General features: G+C 37.8%; 5 protein-coding genes across 5 annotated transcripts in view; all 5 read left to right on the top strand.

Annotated features, from left to right (window-relative positions):
• LOC101293915 overlaps nt 1-1,857 on the top strand; it is a 1,935-nt gene extending 78 nt beyond the window's left edge. Inside the window, exons 2-4 of the mRNA XM_004305454.1 lie at nt 212-348; nt 708-1,227; nt 1,504-1,857. Coding sequence (XP_004305502.1) covers nt 212-348; nt 708-1,227; nt 1,504-1,672 — 826 coding nt within the window. The 3' untranslated portion in view covers nt 1,673-1,857. The remainder of the gene's footprint in view (nt 1-211; nt 349-707; nt 1,228-1,503) is intronic.
• Nucleotides 1,858-2,966: 1,109 nt separating this feature from the next.
• LOC101292723 lies at nt 2,967-5,681 on the top strand. The gene is made up of 5 exons (XM_004303244.1): nt 2,967-3,285; nt 3,491-3,623; nt 4,263-4,483; nt 4,694-4,867; nt 5,072-5,681. Exons 1-5 carry the CDS (start codon nt 3,118-3,120, stop codon nt 5,156-5,158), a joined length of 783 nt encoding a protein of 260 aa, XP_004303292.1. The 5' UTR covers nt 2,967-3,117; the 3' UTR covers nt 5,159-5,681.
• A 292-nt stretch (nt 5,682-5,973) lies between these two features.
• Nucleotides 5,974-14,561, top strand: LOC101292433 (chaperone protein DnaJ-like). Its single transcript, XM_004303243.1, has 11 exons — nt 5,974-6,486; nt 6,812-6,880; nt 7,648-7,740; nt 8,665-8,780; nt 9,448-9,643; nt 11,321-11,496; nt 12,259-12,388; nt 12,662-12,822; nt 13,348-13,439; nt 13,647-13,740; nt 14,062-14,561. Exons 1-11 carry the CDS (start codon nt 6,205-6,207, stop codon nt 14,105-14,107), a joined length of 1,455 nt encoding a protein of 484 aa, XP_004303291.1. The 5' UTR covers nt 5,974-6,204; the 3' UTR covers nt 14,108-14,561.
• Nucleotides 14,562-14,884: 323 nt separating this feature from the next.
• On the top strand, nt 14,885-17,343 carry LOC101293620 (putative disease resistance protein RGA4-like). Its single transcript, XM_004305453.1, has 2 exons — nt 14,885-17,226; nt 17,319-17,343. The coding sequence occupies exons 1-2, from the start codon at nt 14,885-14,887 to the stop codon at nt 17,341-17,343; spliced, it is 2,367 nt and encodes a 788-aa protein (XP_004305501.1).
• A 5-nt stretch (nt 17,344-17,348) lies between these two features.
• Nucleotides 17,349-18,439, top strand: LOC101292140 (probable disease resistance protein RF45-like). The gene is made up of 2 exons (XM_004303242.1): nt 17,349-17,810; nt 18,365-18,439. The coding sequence occupies exon 1, from the start codon at nt 17,363-17,365 to the stop codon at nt 17,765-17,767; it is 405 nt and encodes a 134-aa protein (XP_004303290.1). The 5' UTR covers nt 17,349-17,362; the 3' UTR covers nt 17,768-17,810; nt 18,365-18,439.
• Nucleotides 18,440-18,889: the final 450 nt, after the last annotated feature.

The following is an 18,889-nucleotide window of genomic DNA, read 5'->3' as shown; positions in this document are numbered from 1 at the left end:
CCTCTCTCTCTCTCTCTCTCTCTCTCTCTCTCTCTCTGGGTTGCTGTGAATTGTAATCAGGACCAAAAAAGATAATGTGGGTTTTCAAGAACCCTAATGTACTCTTTCTACTATTCTTGATGAAATGGAAAATGGGTACGAGTTCAATTTAGGGTGCCAAGAAAAGAAGGGACCCAAGTTTGAATCTTTTTGTTGGTTTTGTATGGTACAGGAAATACCCAGATGAAGATAATGAATGTGAAGTGAAAGAAGGAAATGGGGGAGTGTCGGTTGAAGGTGGTTTTGCAGTAGAAGGAAAGGTTCAGTCTCAGTGCATCAGCCTCTACAAGCGAGACCTCACAAAACGAGGTACATTCTCTCATACTTGTCTTCAATTGATGGTCAGTATTTGAAATGCGAGCTCCAGAAGCCTTTTACATGCTTTGAATCGTTTCTTGGAGACTTGAATGTTGATCTTGTCTGGGCCAATGATGAAAGCCACAAGTTTAGATGGTTATAGTTTCAGTCTTAGGAAAACTGCATTGAGTTCTCGCAACAGTGGTTTGGATAGTATTAATGGGAGGGTGTAGAGCTGCTTCTGTAAAGAATGACAATGTTAATAGAGTTTCCAACTTTCCATTATATGATGCATACTATATGTTTGAATGGGGGATGTTATTTTTGCTTGGTCTGTGTTGTGGGGAAATGTAATGTTATATGGTTTTCAGGTGAAGAGCTCACTTTTGAGAAGAATGGCGTGTGGAGGCAAGAGCAGAAGGGCAGAACTGCAAGGCTGGAGAAACAGCTCAGGGTAAGGTGGGAACTTGATGAGATAATTGAAGAACAAGTGAACAGGTTTCATGCCCACTACAACATGGATATGGTCCCAAACCGCCTCAAGGACATTTCCCAACTTCTCATGCCCTGTTGGACTCCGCCTGATGAGCTTGCCTCCATTGGTTGGTTAGGTGATTGGCGCCCCTCTGCCATTTTGGACCTCGTGCGTGGCTTGTCTGCTTCCTGTTTCCCAATCTCTGGTAGCACGGAACACCTCTTATTGCAGCTCATTCATGAGATTCGGATTGAAGAGGCAATACTTGATGAGGAGATGGCCGAAATCCAGTCCAAGTGTATCCTATACCTTCCATTTGCTCCAATCAACATTCAATCAGGTGGATCTGCCTTGGCTTGTGTTCACTCCGAGTTCAAGAAGATTGAAAGAGTGATCACAAAAGCTCAACAACTCAGGTCTGTTTTCTTTCATTTGATAGTTTTTCTGAAACTTTTCCACTATTGCAACATCAAGAAACATGATTGTTAGCAATTTATATTATCTCAGATCTAGTAAATACATGTGTTGGAACACCCTATGCTATGTTGTTTGGTTTCGCTAGTGTGTGTGTGCTCTTTTCTTTTGGTTTACCACCTTAATTCGTTCCTGCTAAGTAAAAACTGCATATCATTCACAAAGAAATAAAGGAAAGGATAACTAACTACCAGATATGTGATGCTGTATGCCAACAGGTTCAAGGCACTGGAATTGGTGTTGAAGAAGATACTTAATGAATTTGACGCAGCAGAGTACTTGGTGGCATTTGAGGGTATACAAGATGCTATTCACCAGTTTGCAGCAAACCAGAGGATCCAAAAGGGTCCAGTTGCAATGCCTGCCAAGGCTTTGGGGTCTGCCTGAGAATAAAGAAGACATAAAAGACCTTGTGAAACTTGCTAACCGAATCAGAAACTGTAGTCACCGAAAGAAGAGATGACAAACCTCTTTTACTTGCTGATTGTTGCTGTATGATAAGATATCTTGTCATAGTCTTAGCTTTGATGCATGTTGTAAACAATGTGTGTAGAGAACTCAAAACAGATATACAGTGTCATTTCATATAAATGTGTACAGAGCATGGAGTTTTCGTATAGTTTGTTTGGACCAAATTTTTGTGTGAAATATCATATTCAGATCTCATGGTTCCCACAGCGGCTCGTTGGTTGATTAACGGCTGCTTAGGTAATTGTAAATATAAACCAAATATGTATGACTATCTCTAATGAACTTGGAAAATGTTATTGTCATACATTGTCCAATTCCGTGTATATCCAAGTTTGGAATGACTTGGATTATAAGCCAACAAAGTTCTGTAATAAAAACCTTTATCCAAGTGATGGGCAATACTGCAATAGTTTTGGTTTTAAAGCTTTTTTGAACACAAATAAAAGTTCATATAGTGATAGACAAAAATATTGCCGACCAAAAAAGAAAACAATAGATAAAAATATTAGACGCTGGTCAAATAATTTTCGAATTACTAGGTTTTTCTTGTTTTCAAATCCGTTTTACATAAAACTCGATTTGTAAGAAAATAAAGTATATTCATATTCGCGATATAAAATATCTCGTTAACAATATTAAATCTTATCGTTTCACATGAGACTCGATTTGTAAGAAAATAAAATATGTCCATAACTACGGTATAAAATATAATTTATATTGTAAGAATATTCTAAATGTGTGTGTCTTGGTTTATGCTAGTCATATAAGGAATCTTGATTCCGTATAGAGATATGATATCAAAGATATATTTCCTTGTAGAACACTATATAGTGCTTCTATATGAATGAATAAGATACAATTCTCTATTCTCTTTACGATCTGTTATTCTTTCAATAATTCTTTTTTGATCAATTTGAGTTATTTTCTTCGATAATATGGTATTAAATTCTGTCTTTTTTTCCCTTATCTAACAAAAAATTAGGCCATATACAGAGATCGATCGGGTCTCTGTCCCTTGAAACGGAAAAGGCTATTTATTTTTTCAAAATTCCCAACCTTCTAACGTCTTCTTGATTTTTTCTTGCCAAAATTACTCTACACGCGTCCACAGCGCGCGTGCAGTGCCTTCTAGTCCACCGTCTCTGTCCCCCACCACCACCCGCATATACATATAAAAACCGAACCAAAGCTCTCCCATAACCCAAAACCAAAAACAAAACCTAATTCTATCTCTGAAAAACGAAAAACCCCCAAATCCTGAAAATCCTGCTAACCCTAATTATATCTCTGGGTCTCAACAATCCGGATTGGATCTGGTCCTCCGCTCGCAATCAGGAAATCTCAGAGAGAACCTGAGAAGGATGTCTGCGGCAGTGTGCGGAAGCAAGAGGTCCTTCTTCGAAGAGCTTCCTCCGTCGCCTCCGCTCACTAAGAGACTCCGCTGCTCCTCTTCTACCTCCCCCGTCCGATTCTCTTCTCCTTATCTTATCGATCAACTCCGCTCCGTCTTCCCCCACATGGACCCTCAGGTTGCCCCCAATCTCCTCTCTTTTCCATTTATGCAAAGATAGGGTTTTTTTAATTGCTGTTGTTTGTTTTGGTAATGATGGATTGGAATTTTCGATTTGTGTTTTACTTTGGAAATGATTTGTTTGTATGATTCATTGTAATGCAATAGATGGATGGGTTTGATGAAAGTTGTTTGATTTATTGGGAAATTTTTTTATCTTTCAGATTCTTGAGCGAGCATTGGAAGAGTGTGGTAATGATATTGATGCTGCTATCAAGAGACTGAATGAGCTTCACATTGGATATGGGGATGAAAATGCCGCCCCTGCTGCGGAGCCGAATGATATTGTACAGAAAGGTATGATGCGTCTTTTTTGTGGCTAGGTTTGGTTTCCTTGCTCGGGAACATCCTGGAATATATTTATTTTTTTTATGTTATTTGGAACATAATGCATGATTTGTTAGCTTGGATAGGACTTCAGTGATCATGTATGAGGTTTGCGATTTAATTCTTGGCTGCTTGCGAGGTTCATGTAGAAAGTGGTTTACAAAATCTTTCATAGGTACAGATTGTCACATGAGTGCTTATTATGAGTACTACACTGTTAGACTGTTAGTCTGTTCGGTTCGTGGCTACTTCTGAATAGGGGTTGGTACAAAGGTTTATGAGAAATAAATTTCTATTAGGAAGTGGAATACACTTACAAATCTATCTGTACAAGTTGTCTTGTATGTGTATTTATTAGCACACCTTTCTTCTGGATCCATCTCACATTATGGTTACTAACCATTCTTATTTGGTGCTTCAGATTTTTGTGATTTATAGCCAAAAAAATTGGCATAGGACTTGGCATATCAAGTTAATCCTTGAACAGTTGCTCATTATTCCTAAGTCTTGTATCAGCTGTTCAATTTGAATATGCTAGTAACAATAAGACAATAGTTAATATTTGGATTAGTGTCTTTTCAACTACTCAGAGTTTTGATAATTTGTCAGGGATATTAACGGATGAGGAAGCGGCTGCTGCTTCTGAGAATACATCAGCTCCAAGCAACCTTCCTGCAGATGGTGCGGAATGGGTTGAATTATTTGTCAGGGAAATGATGAGTGCCACTAGCGTGGATGATGCTAGGGGACGTGCTGCAAAAGTGCTAGAGGTTTTAGAGAAGTCCATCAGTTCACGTGCTGGTGCGGAAGCAGCCCAAAATTTTCAAAAGGTGACTCCTAGTTTATAATTCTTACACATGCCACTTTGAGTTGGTATTTATTCATGGCAGTTGATAGTTTTTCATGAAACACAATTTAAAATAACCAATGGTAGACATTGATTTACGTCAAAGTGCTAATAGGAGGGATGTTATAAATAATTTTGTAATTATTATCTCTATTACGGAGTGCTTATCTGATAATTGTTTTATGATTATCAGGAGAATATGCTACTGAAAGAACAAATTGAAGGACTGATAAGGGACAATTCTGTCCTCAAACGTGCTGTGTCTATTCAGCATGAACGTCAGAAAGAGTATGAGGGCAGAAACCAAGAATTTCAGCATCTGAAACAGTTAGTAACTCAATACCAGGAACAGATGAGGACACTTGAGGTCAGAATCTGTACTTACTGCTTACAGTTTAATTATTGATTTTGATAATTTAGTAAAAGATCTGAAAACGGACCATTTTCTTGAATGTTTTATGAAGATAACACTAGTATGTTGTTTACTTGAGTGCTCTTAAATATGTTTGTCTTTTAAAGTAAGAAATTTTCTTTTTGGCATGCTAATCAGTCTTTTCTTGTTTGGTGGCAGCTCAACAACTATGCCTTGACAATGCATCTGAAGCAGGCACAACAAGGCAACTCCATTCCTGGACGTTTCCATCCTGATGTCTTCTAATTATAAAACACAAAAATTGAAATGTGTTTTGTTGATAGAGTCAGCAACAAACGTTCTGTTGTGCGCCCTGTTCACATTGTGTTTGTCGAAGTATGTCAGCTTTTGTAGATCGGAGCTGCTTTACAGTGTTGATGTTTCCAGTTCAGGTCAGTCGGGATGTGTCGATCAATTGCGGAAGTGGTTAACTTTATTGTCAGGTTTAATATTGGCGAATTTGTATTTATACATGTCTAAGCTTGTAAAACAAGAAGAGGGTTCTTACGGAGATGGATATACTTGAGCTACTTTTCTCTCTGCCGTTGTGACCTTGGAATGCTGTTTGCATCTGGTTGGTCCTCGTAGGGTTACAGTGAACAAGCACACATGCTAAAATAATAGTAGTTCTGGTTTTTTTTTTTTGGTCTAATTTGGTCACCTGTTAGTGTATGATTCCTTTCAATTATTTCGTTGGTTTGAATGTATGGACAATTTCTGTCATCCTAATGTTAGCAATCACTTTCCTATAGAATTCCAAGGTTGGTTATCTATTCGTTCTTTTCTTTTTGTACTAAATCTAATTTATCATCCATCAGTTCGCACCTCATTTTCTGTTAAAGCATAGAGTGAAAAACCACACGTCATGTTATACCATACCGGTGTGTGTTGTATTGACGAAATGAACATGGAAATGGAATGGTGTAGTTTTGGCACACCATTCCACTTCTATGTGACTAAGTGGATGTAAAATTAATTGCGTGTTTACTAATTTGCAATGAAAAATATGGTATTAAATCGAATGGGAAACAGAACGAATTGGTATGAAATATTTATTTTGCGACACGAGCCCGGCTTAAAACCCATACCCGGACCCTGACCCGAACGAGGAGAGCCTTAATTTAAAACGTGGTGCCTGAAACGGAGTCGCAGCATTGACCACACATCGTTTGGCCTCCAAGCTCTGCCACTTCACCACCATCCCATCCATCCATTCATACTCCTCAGCTCTCATCACTACCTAATCAATCACCAATGGACACTCCACTCACTTGTTAGGCCTGACTTCCCAGATGGCCGCCGCGGCCCTCTCTCTCCTCCCCACCTCCTCTCCCCACCTCCTCTTCCCTCCTCCTCCGTCGCCTTCTACTTCGTCTTCTTCGTTGGCCCTCGGCGGGACCCGCAGGAGCTTCGTCTCGCTCAATTCCACTCGTCCACGGAACAACAAGTCGAGTACGACACGCCGCGTTGCGACTGTCTTCGCCGCTTCCGGCGATTACTACTCCACTCTCGGCGTCAATAAAGGCGCCTCCAGCAAGGAAATCAAAACAGCTTACCGACGATTAGCTCGCCAGGTACCTAATTCGTTTCACTCCGCCGTGGTTGATTTCACTCTACTTAGCTTCAATGTATGAGTTTTTTCTTTTACCTCTGTGAATTTATTTGGCCTGGAAATTTTATAACTGAATCTAGTTATTAACTACTATGAGGTTGATTTTAGTTGAGGTTTGATTCGCAAGGAATTTGAGTGCCATTGTCATTTATCCGATATGTATTGTGTGAGGTAGAGGAGCTATTTGGTGGTTGTGATTACAGTTGCTTGTTTATCGGTATTCAGTGTATTTATGTGAGTTTCTTTAGTGTAATGCCGACGCTTATGTGTATTATTGTGTTCTTAAGTTCCACCCTGATGTCAACAAGCAACCGGGAGCAACTGAGAAGTTTAAAGAGATCAGTGCTGCATATGAGGTATGCCTAATTTCTTTTATTCTTTTTAGTCTGAGTCAAAGACGTGTATTTGTTGCATCTTCAGATTAAGGCATGAAGTGATGAACTCAATAACTTAAGACTGGTTTTACTGAGAGTGCATTACTGCATTGTGTTTGGTATACTTGTGGTGGTAGTTCTCTTTGGTTTTGATTTACCGACATAATCTTCGTAAGTGCAAAAATACAGGAAATAAATTATCAAACTTTAATCAGAAATTTTTCTATACTTTTATTTTTGTATTTTTTTTTAACTAATACACATGTGGGTCTCGTATTTCCCTTGTTTGCTTCCTTATTTTGACCATTCATGTTTCAAATTTGGTGCCCCACAATTTTTCTTTTTAGATCACTGTTAATATTTTGTTCAAGGTTTCTCTTTTCTATCATATAAGCAGTTCTGTACAGAACTGCAATGGAAGCATATGCTTCATATCCTTGAAATTATGATTCATTGAGCAACAGTGTTAAGCAGTCTATATCATCTCTGTTATTTGGATCATATATGTCCCGTCATTTTTTCAAGCACAACTTCCATCTCTGTCCCTGACATCAACAATTTCTGGGCTTTTCTTCTATATGAATCTTTAAACATGATAAAGTCTTTTTGTTTTTCAGTTGGTCTCATACTCTCATTAGATCTGGTGTTAGTACCCTGCTGTGAATATAATTGTACTATATCCCATGATTCATTGCTTCGTTTCAAATTTATAATACTGTCTTTTGAATTCTGAAGTACAACACTGTCAGGTGCTATCAGATGATAAGAAACGGGCTTTATATGATCAATATGGTGAAGCTGGAGTTAAGAGCACGATGAGTGGTGGATCTTCAACCTATACGGTAGTGCACTTGGGTTCAGATTCTTATTATTTGTTTTTTGTTTTTATTTTCTAATCTCATCTTGTACACTGAATTTAAAAAGGTGGCAGTTTCTTGATGCGTGCACAAAATGTGCAAACTTGCATGTCAATGATATTGCCATGCTGTCTTTATCTCAGGACTTAAGAAGGCACAGTAAATACTTAGACTTGCACAACACATATATACCTTTTAGTCTTGCACATGATAGCCTACTTTGCACCAAGTTCTCTCATGATTAATGATTCGTTTTTCCTTTTTCACAATTAGACTGATCGAATATATTACAATATTTGCTACTTTCTCGGCAACATTTGTATAGATCACTATAGCAGTATCATTTAAAAAGCTATAGACTATATCCCAGTGTCTTTGCAACATTCTCTATAAAGTAAACATCTTCCATAGCAAAATTGTTTAGAATATGTATGCTAACTTTGGATAGTTTCTTTGCTTCTGGAGTGTGTGTCCAATTTTACATTTTGGTTTATTTATTGGTTATTGTTCTTGGTACTTTCAGTACATCTCTTGAAGGGCTTTTAGACTATACATATCTTATTAGCAAATATTGATCACCTGTAATCAATGGCATAGAATGCTCTCGCGGTTTCTTTATTGATTTCCTAGTTTCTCATTAATATGTCCATTTCTTGGAGAAGTGTTGAAATCTCAAAAACTATCTCTATTTTTCTCTCCAATTGTTAATCCGAGTTATTTAATGAATGTTTAATTTAGTTAAATGCAATGTTGTTCTTATTTTTGAAAGCGCTTCTGGTATTATTATGTGGTACTGGAATAGACCTGTATAAACATCTATTGAGTTGTGCAAAGTTTCCATAACCAGTTGCATAGTGATGCATATTATATGTTTAAATCTTAACACAATTTTGTTTTGTTTTTGTGCAGACTAATCCTTTCGATCTGTTTGAGACATTTTTCGGGTCAAGCAATCCTTTCCCTGATATGGATACTCGTTTTGAAACACGTCGTCGTAGTACTGTTACTAAGGGTGAAGATATACGGTGAGTTATATTGTTGCATACAACACCCATCAGTTCTTGAATAAGGTCAGTTTCTGCCAAGGGTAACCATGAATGATAAAGAAATTGTATAGTTTGAGTTTAGGTGACCTTTCTTTTTGGCGTTGGCGATTCTAAGTTTACCTAATAGTTAATATATGATTGCTTCTGTTCAATATTTTTTCTTCATTTTTCTACAAATGTCAAACCCCGTGTTAAAAGTAAGTGTAATTGGCAGGGTATTTGTGGATACCTCATTAGTTATTTGTTCTCCAGGAAAACATAGGTCGAGTACAATTTTATATAAAGCAGTTTGAAAGTGATTTATTGCCAGAAAATATTACTTTAGTTGAGATATCTATAAAGCTCTTTATCTTGGGTTGCTTAGGCAGTGTTTGGGTTGTTTGCAATAGTCATAGCACTTGATTTTCAAGTCCTTCATTTATGTTTGATAACCTTCAGGATGCCTTCTCAGTATGACAACATATTGATAAAGAATATTAGTGCCTCACTGTTCATTTCTGTTTTGGAAGTACTGCTACTTGTTCTTTTCACTACCTTTCTGTTTTTTATAAATGCCTTCATTCTCCTTTTGTTCAGTATTGTTGTGATACAAAATGAATTTACCATGGACGACTTCTTAGTTGACTCCTGATCCACATATGTTCAGTTATGACATCACTTTAGAATTTTCTGAGGCTATATTTGGAGTGGAAAAAGAATTTGAACTTTCCCATCTGGAAACATGTGAAGTTTGCGCTGGAAGCGGAGCAAAAGTAGGCTCTAAAAGGAGGATATGTTCTACTTGTGGTGGGAGGGGTCAAGTTATGAGGACAGAGCAGACACCTTTTGGCTTGTTTTCTCAGGTAACTTTGGTTTTCTGGTTTCTCTGTCAGTGTTGTGTTTATTTTTATGTTCCTTCGTTTGGGAATCACATTAAGGAATACTGTCGGCTAACAATCAAATTCTGAAGAAAATTCTGGAACTGTTTGGGATTTTGACTTTTGGAGACCCAAAAATGCTTTTAAATTAATAAAACTATAAAAGTAAATATTCATACATAATATAATTCCAGAAGAAAAAAGAATGTGTCTTGGGTGAGTTTTAGACCCGTTTAAAAGTGTTTTGAGCTTCCTGGTACAAAAACTGATTTAGAGAATTTGAAAAGCGCTCTTAGGCCTTTCAAAAGCAAGGCCGAACAGACCTGAACTTGTAGTGGGACAAGTGCATATGGTAAAATTTTCACATTCTATTTTCCGGTCCTGTGGTTTAGAAATTTGTCCTTTCTCTTACTGAACGCACTAAAGAGTATATCAATTGTTGATACTCTTGAAGTCCATTCAATACGGTTTGGTTATTCAATCATATAGTTGATATATAGTATTCACATATTCCGTGGTGGGGAAATTGATTTGATTTAAATTTACGTTTCTTTCAATCAGCACTAGGATATTAATCCTGCAAAGTAAAGTACAAATTTCGTGGGAGGATATGAAGGTATAATATCAGCTGTCAGTGTGTTTTACAAGGCTTTTGACCTTTGTGGCATGTAGTGTCCGTATGTTGTTAGGATCAAGTTGATATCTACGTCCAAGGAATAAGTGGGAGAAACCGTAGAACTGGTATGAAGCATCTGCCACAAGTCAAATTCTTCCTGATGAATAATGGCATAGGTTATGCCACTATGGTCGCCATGTACTACCACCAACTCAAGTATGCAATTGAATTTTATGCTAGAGCTTTGTTTTCCTAAGATTGTTGTAGTCTTTTGTTGGTGGTGGCGTGGTCAGAGTCTGTAAAATGCTCATACTAAATCAACAAATGTTATGTAAGACGATCTTGATTTTGACCCAAAATAAAATGTTGTGGTTATGCAACAAAATGATAAACTATACTCTGTTCATATATTTTCTCAGGTATGCTACTCGATTAGAATTGAATAAGGGTTTTACAACCTGATCTGACATGAGAAGGCACAAATGGTTGCCTTTAGATGGTGCAATTGGGATACGAAGAATTTACGTATAATTACATAAATGTGGAATGATGGCTTAGGGTGCTGTCTCCGCTATCTTTTTTTGTGAACTGCCTAAAGTTCCAACCAAAATGTAAAAGGGGGAAATGATTTTTCATCATCCCAATTGAAAGTATCGAGGATCATACTTCAACTAGTCCCCGTGTTCCTTGAATGGATCTCTTAGTTGTTGAGAGGGTTGCCCAAACTTAGTATATAAACTGTACCCTGTAAAAATTACAAGTAAATCAGATAAAAAGATGGCCAAACCACATACGAAGACCAAACATAAAATGATTTAAGTAGTGAGAAATGACATAATGACCAATCATGATTCTTAGGTAGAGCTGAATTTGCTAAGTGAGTCCTATATGTTACCGATTGCTATGCACTTTGGTACATTATCCCAAGTATCTATGACTAAGGGATTACTTTCAAGTTTATATTGCATACCTGAATTACTGGTACCTTATCTTCTGAGGAAAAATATTTGGTTGGTGGTTTTGAGTTATCTTTCTGTTCATTTTAGGTTTCTGCATGTCCGACTTGTGGCGGTGACGGTGAAGTTATTTCAGAATACTGTCGGAAGTGCTCTGGAGAAGGACGTGTTCGTGTTAAGAAAAGTATTAAAGTGAAAGTTCCTCCTGGTGTTAGCAAGGGAAGTATTCTCAGAGTTGCCGGAGAGGGAGATGCTGGACCGAGAGGGTAGGTGTTTGAATTTGCCTTTTGTTTGGATAGATCATTGAACAAACATCCATGTTACTGGCTTCTTTTGTTTAAGCTATGATATTTCCATTATAGGCTACATGTTCTTGTGATATTAAGCTCTGAAACAAATGTTTGTTGCTATATCCTTACGTTTCAGTGTTGTTATGTCTAATCACTACCCATATTTTAAACTTTGGTATCTACAATTGAACATCCCTTAACATAAAATTCTTTGGTTCCGTAATATGGATTAACTTCTTATTGATCATTGAGTGAATATTGCATTAACTTCTTATTCAACTAGCATGCTGGATAACTTCAGTCATCTACAAAGTTTGATACTGATTATTAATCCAAAATACAAAAAAAATAAAAATATCATGTGAAGTTGATTGGAGACTTCTTCATCTTGTTTCTTTAGATTATTTTTCTATATCTTTTCTCCTGCTCCCCTTGTTCTCTTAGAATATGTATGTTATATGGATAAATGTATCTGTGCTTTTTGACAAGTGCATCTAGGTGTCAATTTTCATATTTTATTAAATTTGTCTTATTCAAATTTGTCATGTTACTAAAGTTGCCTTATTCCCGTACTCATAATATTGCTTTCAATCCTCGGGTGGAATAGTTGGTAGTTTTTTTCTTATTCCTGAGAGAATCAGTAAATATATCCTGTGATTCTGTACCTATAATTTCGTAATTTGTGTCATATTATGGCACATGGTTTAGAATCAAGTGTTGATTTTGTTTTTCCATCAGGGGCCCTGCCGGGGATCTTTATGTATATCTTGATGTTGAAGAAATAGAAGGAATTCGAAGAGATGGGATTAATCTCTATTCAACAGTATCTATAAGCTATCTGGACGCCATATTGGGAACTGTTGTTCAGGTAAAGTTTTGATTCATGTTCAGATCTTCTTGCTCACACAGTGATTGCTCCTTTCACTATGTCACATGTGTATTGTGCTTCTGCACTTTTCGGACCAATTAGTTTATTATATCTGTCTGAGCTTTCAGAATTGAATTTCTTTTACTGGACCAACTCGATTGTATAGATGTGTAGTGATTACCATGTTTGTTTTGGTACATGTTCTCTTTACTGCCTTTTCCTCACGCGTGTATCTGGCATGACCACTGATGGAGGTTCTGGCATGAGTAACAGGTTAAAACAGTTGAAGGATTAACAACACTACAAATTCCACCGGGTACCCAACCAGGTGATATTCTAGTCCTGGCTAAAAAAGGAGTACCAAAGCTAAACAAGCCATCTATTCGTGGTGACCATGTGTTTACAATAAAAGTAGTCATACCGAATCGTACCAGGTAATAGTTCTCTCTATTTTGTATAGGGTAGCTGAAGTGTCACTTCTTCATTTCCCTTCTCCTGTCCTTTTCTCAGTTCAATTCACTGTTAGTCTATAACGTGTTTCAAGTTTTTTTTGGTGTATGTTCTGTAGAACCATATAAGCTGTGTGAGTGTTAGAACATCCTTATGACAGTAGAAGACACTAACATGCCAGAAAGATGGATTTAAATTAAACAGAACTACTTTGTCGAGACTTAGATGAGTTAGATCTGTACAGAATATATAGAAGTAGCTTCCAAACGATACTTAAACCTCAGAAACAAAAGGACAATCAAAGAGAGAATAGAACTGTTGAAAGGCAGGGGTCACTGCTCACCTGCATACTTGGTTGGGCTGTGCAGAAAATCTCAAATATGTACTGAAATCGGGAAAGGGGAGTAGAGGGAGGAAAGATATATGCGGTTAAACCTTGTAATGTTGTAAGCTGTAAAGAATGGACATCACTACTGGAATTTAACCCCACAGATTTTCTTTTCATGTAGTGTCAAGGAACGTGAATTGCTTGAAGAACTTGCTTTACTCAGTAATACTACCGCCAGCCGTTCACGTACTCGACCCAAGACTCAGCCAGTTGGTAAGTGCTCACTTTTACCATATGAGGATGCACTCTTTGTTTGTGCATATATGAGCACTCATCCTGAGAGATTTCAAATCCCTTGGTAAACATATTTAAATTTTGAAACTGAGGGTGAGTGGATATAGATGATATGCATGGCAGAACTTTTCTTTCAGATTAGGTGTATAAATTTATCTGACTTGAATTCTTCTCTTCATTCTGTAGCAAAGACGCAAACTGAGGTGGGAACTGTTGCAGGTGAAACAGTGGAAGAAGAAGATTCGAGTGACCCATGGAAGAAGTTAAAAGACTTTGCGGGGTAAGCTCACTCATCTCTGTCATCTGTCATATACTCCCTACTTAATATAGTGGTCAATTATCAAGTGTAAACTGTAAATCTAATCAAAGGGAAAAAATCCGTTGCTTACCAATTTCCTAGGGTTGTTATGTACTTATGTTAGAAAATTGGGATATACATACACATGCATAGACGGTAGCCTTTGATTGAATAGAAAGCTCTTGTGCATTGTGATGCTATATTGTTTTCACGAACGGTACTATGTCATTGGTTGGATACCATTTTTGCTTTTTATCTTTGCTATTCAGTGCAGTTGACCCTTCAAGATGTTGGAATTTTCAGGTCTGTTGCAAATGGTGCTTTAAAATGGCTGAGAGATAACCTCTAGTCCGGTATCAGTCAACTACAATATAGGCACTAGATACTTTTCTTCTTCCCAGACTCCCTTCAGGGATGGCCTTGTACAAGCCTTGCAGTCATCTATTCTGCTATTTACTCTTACCAAATTGGACAACATGTAGTTAGGTATTATTTTATTTGTTGAACTTGTATCTCAACATTTTACCAAATTATTGATCAACAATGACATGCCGCATTGCATTTAGCGATTTGTATCACCTACACAAATAGTGGGGTTTGGGGGTTGAACTTGTTAATGTAAATTTCATTTTCTCAGAGAGATTTATGCAAATCCTTATCCTGATTTGCTTCTCTTAATATAGGGTTTTATTAAACACAGTTACCTTTGAATTTTTAGAAAGTTTTCATAGAACAAGTAATTACACCATTGATTTTTGAGGATTGGTCTGATACCAAACTGAAATGAAACATACAAGAAATGAAAAAGGATGAAGTAAAGAATACTAGGCCTTCAGAAATGAAACTCGAACAAATAGAAAAGGAAGAGGATGAAAGGCAAAGAAACTAAGGAAAAGCATCAAGTGAGGCAAAGGAGCAAGGAATAACTTCAACTCTCCATTGCCGTGAGCTAGTGGTTATGCTAGCACTGCCTTGGAAACATTCTTCAACCTCATCATTATAAAGCTGTTTGGGGAAGAATATGTTGATACCACAAGCCCAACCCCTAGTTTGTTTCCCTTTCTGATTGTATCGTTCTCGTTTCAAATTTCTTCCCTTGTTTCCACCACAAGTACTTCAATTTCTGATGGCTGAAGCACTCGTTTCTGTTCTCCTAGAACAACTGGCTTCAATCATCCATCAACAAGTAGAACAACATGTGAAATTGGTTGTGAATGTCGAGAAAGATGTTGCAAATCTCACCCACAATTTTCGAGCAATAGAGGCTGTGCTCAAAGATGCAGAGGAGAGGCAAGTGAAAGAGGCTTCTGTAAAGTTGTGGCTGGATGATTTAAAGGACGTGTCCAACGAGATGGAGGATGTGTTGGATGATTGGAACACTGAAATTCTGAGGCTACATATTGAGAAACAAGAGAAAGAAGAAAGTGGAAATGCTGTTGATACGACTAAGAAGAAGGTATGTCTATGCATTCCTACTGCTTTCTTTTGTTCTGGCCAAGTTAGTCGAGTTATTTATCGTCACGACATTGCTCAAAAGATTAAAGATCTTAATGAAAGGTTAGCAACAATTGCTAATAGGAGGCAGAATTATAACTTTCAGTACACAAAAAGTGGTACTGAGCATGTCGAGCGACAAAAGACTACTTCTTTTGTTGATCAAACATTTGGTCGGGTAGATGAAAAGGAATTGTTGGTGGCTAAGTTGTTGAGTAAGAGCAATCCTGAAGGGCAGAGCCCTCTTGTCATCCCTATTGTAGGGATGGGTGGAATTGGGAAAACAACACTTTCCCAACTAGCCTATAATGATGATAGGGTTAAGGCCAATTTCACAAAACGAAATTGGGTTTGTGTCTCGGAGCCATTTGATGAGCTCAACATAGCCAAAGACATCATTGGACAGCTTGATCGAAATGTCAATTCCATTTCGAATAACCTAGAAGCTTGCTTCCAGTGTGTGCACAAGTCTATTGAGGGGGAAAAGTTTCTCCTCGTCTTAGACGATGTGTGGAACCAGGATTATAGGAAGTGGGAAAAGTTGAAGCTACTTTTACAGAATGGTGATGTAGGTAGTAAAATAGTAGTCACTACACGAAAAGAAGAAGTGGCTAGGATGATGGGAGCAGCTGATAACACAATCAATTTGAAGGTGTTGAGTGACGAAAATTGTTGGTTATTGTTCACTAGAATTGCCTTTACCAATAGAAATCAAGATGAGTGTAAAATTTTAGAACCTATTGGTAGAGAAATTGTAAAGAAGTGCAAAGGGTTGCCTCTTGTTGCCAAGACCTTAGGTGGTCTCATGAGCTATAAGAAAACAAAGAAAGAATGGCAAGATGTTTTGAGTAATGAAATCTGGGAGTTGGATACACTGTTTGAGCAACAAGTTTTTCCACCGTTGTTACTAAGTTATTATGATTTAACTCCAATACTCAAATGTTGTCTCTTATATTGTGTTACTTTCCCAAAAGACCATATAATTGACAAAAAAAATTTGATTGAGTTGTGGATGTCACAAAGTTATCTTGGTTCAATTACTGAAAAGACAACAGTAAACATTGGAGACTCATATTTCAATAACTTAGTAATGCGGTCTTTCTTTCAAGATTTTGTGAAAGATAAATTTGGAAATATTAAAAGGTGCAAAATGCATGACATTGTGCACGACTTCCTTCAGTTTTTGACCAAGAATGAATGTTCTGTCTTGGATGTCCAAGGTAAAACCAAAGTAGAGGTACCAGTGGGGAATAAGTTTCGCCATTTAACCATAACGTCTGCACGCGATGGTCCATTTTCTGTTTGTTTTGATAGGCGTAGAAGTTTAAGGACCCTTGCAACTTTTAGTTGTCGAATTACTAGTCTCGACCGAGAGTTTGTTTCGCAACTAAAATGCGTGAGGACCTTGAATTTGAGGGATAATGGTGTCGAAGAGCTTCCCGAGGAGGTTGGCGGGTTGGTGCACTTGAGGTATTTGGATTTGTCTTGCAACAAGTGGAAGAGATTACCCGACACTTTGTGTAACTTGATCAATTTGGAAACCTTGAGACTTGAAAAGTGCGGAGGTCTCGAAGAGTTACCCGAGGGCATGGGAAAGCTGATCACCTTGCGGCATCTCCGTGTTAAGGGATGTGATAGGCATATGAAGTTGCCGAAGTCAATTGCCAAGCTGACGAGTCTACAGACTCTGGATCAAGTTAATATATCTCACGATGGCTCCAAGGCAAGTGACCTGAGAAACATGGATCAGCTTCAGGGGAAGCTTGAAGTAAGCTGGTGGGAGCCAGTGAATGATGCCGCTAAGGACTATGCGGAGCAAGCAAACTTGGTGAACCAGAAACACCTTGTTTCTTTGACACTAAACTTGTGGAATGGGACAAAAGACAGTATCATCCAGGAAGAAATGCTGAACGCGTTGCAGCCAAATCCAAATCTGGAAGCTTTAAAGATCTACAATTACAGTGGCACCACTTTGTGCGGCCCCAGATGGTTGAACGTGTCATTACATAATTTGAGACACCTTGCCTTCTATGCATGCCATGGGTGTGAATTTGTTCCTCTTCTAGTTTTGGGGAAATTGGTGTCCCTTGAAATACTGCGATTTCGCAACATGGATGAATTGAAAAAGGTGGGACATGAGTATTCCCTCGAATCATCCTCATCTTCATCATCATCACTTGAAGTCACTTCATTCCCAAATCTGAAGAAACTGGTGTTCTACTACCTGCGGGAGTGGGAGGAGTGGGAAGGAATGCCAGCTGGGTTGAGTAAAGATTCTCTTGCAAGTATTAAGGTAATGCCATGCCTTTCTACATTAGAGATTGATTACTGTCCCAAGCTGAAGACACTGCCAGACTTCCTTTGGAAGACCCCGCTGCAGAATTTGAGCATCGATAGAAGCAGGATTCTCGAAGAAGGCATGGAGTGGCACAAGATCTCTCACATCCCAAACATCAAAATTGGTAATAAGTTCGTACAAAAAGACGGAGTCAAAATCCGACAAGAAGAGAATTGAGTTCATCATGTCATCCCATCTCGTCTGCCGCTTCATCTCTCTGGTAATTGAGCTCCCATTTCCTACTTTCTTTCTGTTTCTCATTTTGTTTCCTTCAATATGGACTTCCCTTGATGGTAATTAGCTCACGTACAAAAGATAAAAGTGAGGCATCTTTACGCATGAAGCACCGATGGATCTTCTTTAATTTAGTTTAGTCTAACATTGAAGTAGTAATGCATCACTTAATGTCATCTACATCTTAATTATCAAGCCTTTCTGTTACTCTGTTGTGTCTTAATAGCAATATGGGATGATCGATTGTATGCAGATATGTATCTTAAATTCCTGACTATCAAATTTGTATGTACCAGTATCAGACTAGTGCCTACTTTGCCTAATCACTACAAATTGATGCCGGCTTGTTGCTAAGGCCATCTACTGTCAAAAAATGATCTTACAAAAGAACTACAAAAAAAAAAAAAAAATTATATTCTTTTCTTTGAGGTTAATTGTTATTCCTAACAGCAAACAAAATTTAGTCTTTATCAGAGATATGAACATTATCGAATCTTGCTTAGTTTCTGTGCTTGAAATTTCAGTTTCCTATTGGAACAGATTCAGATCGCTTCATACGAGCACTTGAGGTTCCTCAAGTCCAAGAACACATTAGGGAACTAAAAGAAAGATTTGCAGGTCGAAAGGTAAATGTTGTTGTTGCACGCAAACACCTTTTAAGTTTTGAATTATATTACTTAAACACAAATTGTAAAATATGACCGCTGGCCATTGTGCTTCGGCAGTACCTCTCCACGATTGACCGTGGGTGTTGGGTATTAGTTTCTGATTGTACTGAAGTGAAACCTCTTAAAGGATGACTAGGGGTATAGGTAGAGTGTAGGACTAGTGATGGAGACGTATTGGGATCTTTAGTTTTCTCTACAGTTCGTTACATATGGTGATGTATTAGAGAAGCAACTCTCATTGTATATATATGCTTAATAGTTCGGTACGTCACTTTAAAATTTGAAACTAGATAAAGTAGCCAGAACTCTCGGAGATAAATTTTAAAATAGGCTCCCCTAAATAGTAGAAAAGCTTTGCTGGAGATGCTCTAATATATATGCTGGTAATGACTGTGGC

Source organism: Fragaria vesca, linkage group LG6 (assembly GCF_000184155.1).
Source record: "Fragaria vesca subsp. vesca linkage group LG6, FraVesHawaii_1.0, whole genome shotgun sequence".
In the NCBI taxonomy this organism is placed as follows: domain Eukaryota; kingdom Viridiplantae; phylum Streptophyta; class Magnoliopsida; order Rosales; family Rosaceae; genus Fragaria; species Fragaria vesca.
The sequence above is the reverse complement of the archived record's forward strand: the minus strand, read 5'-3'. Positions and strand labels throughout refer to the sequence as shown.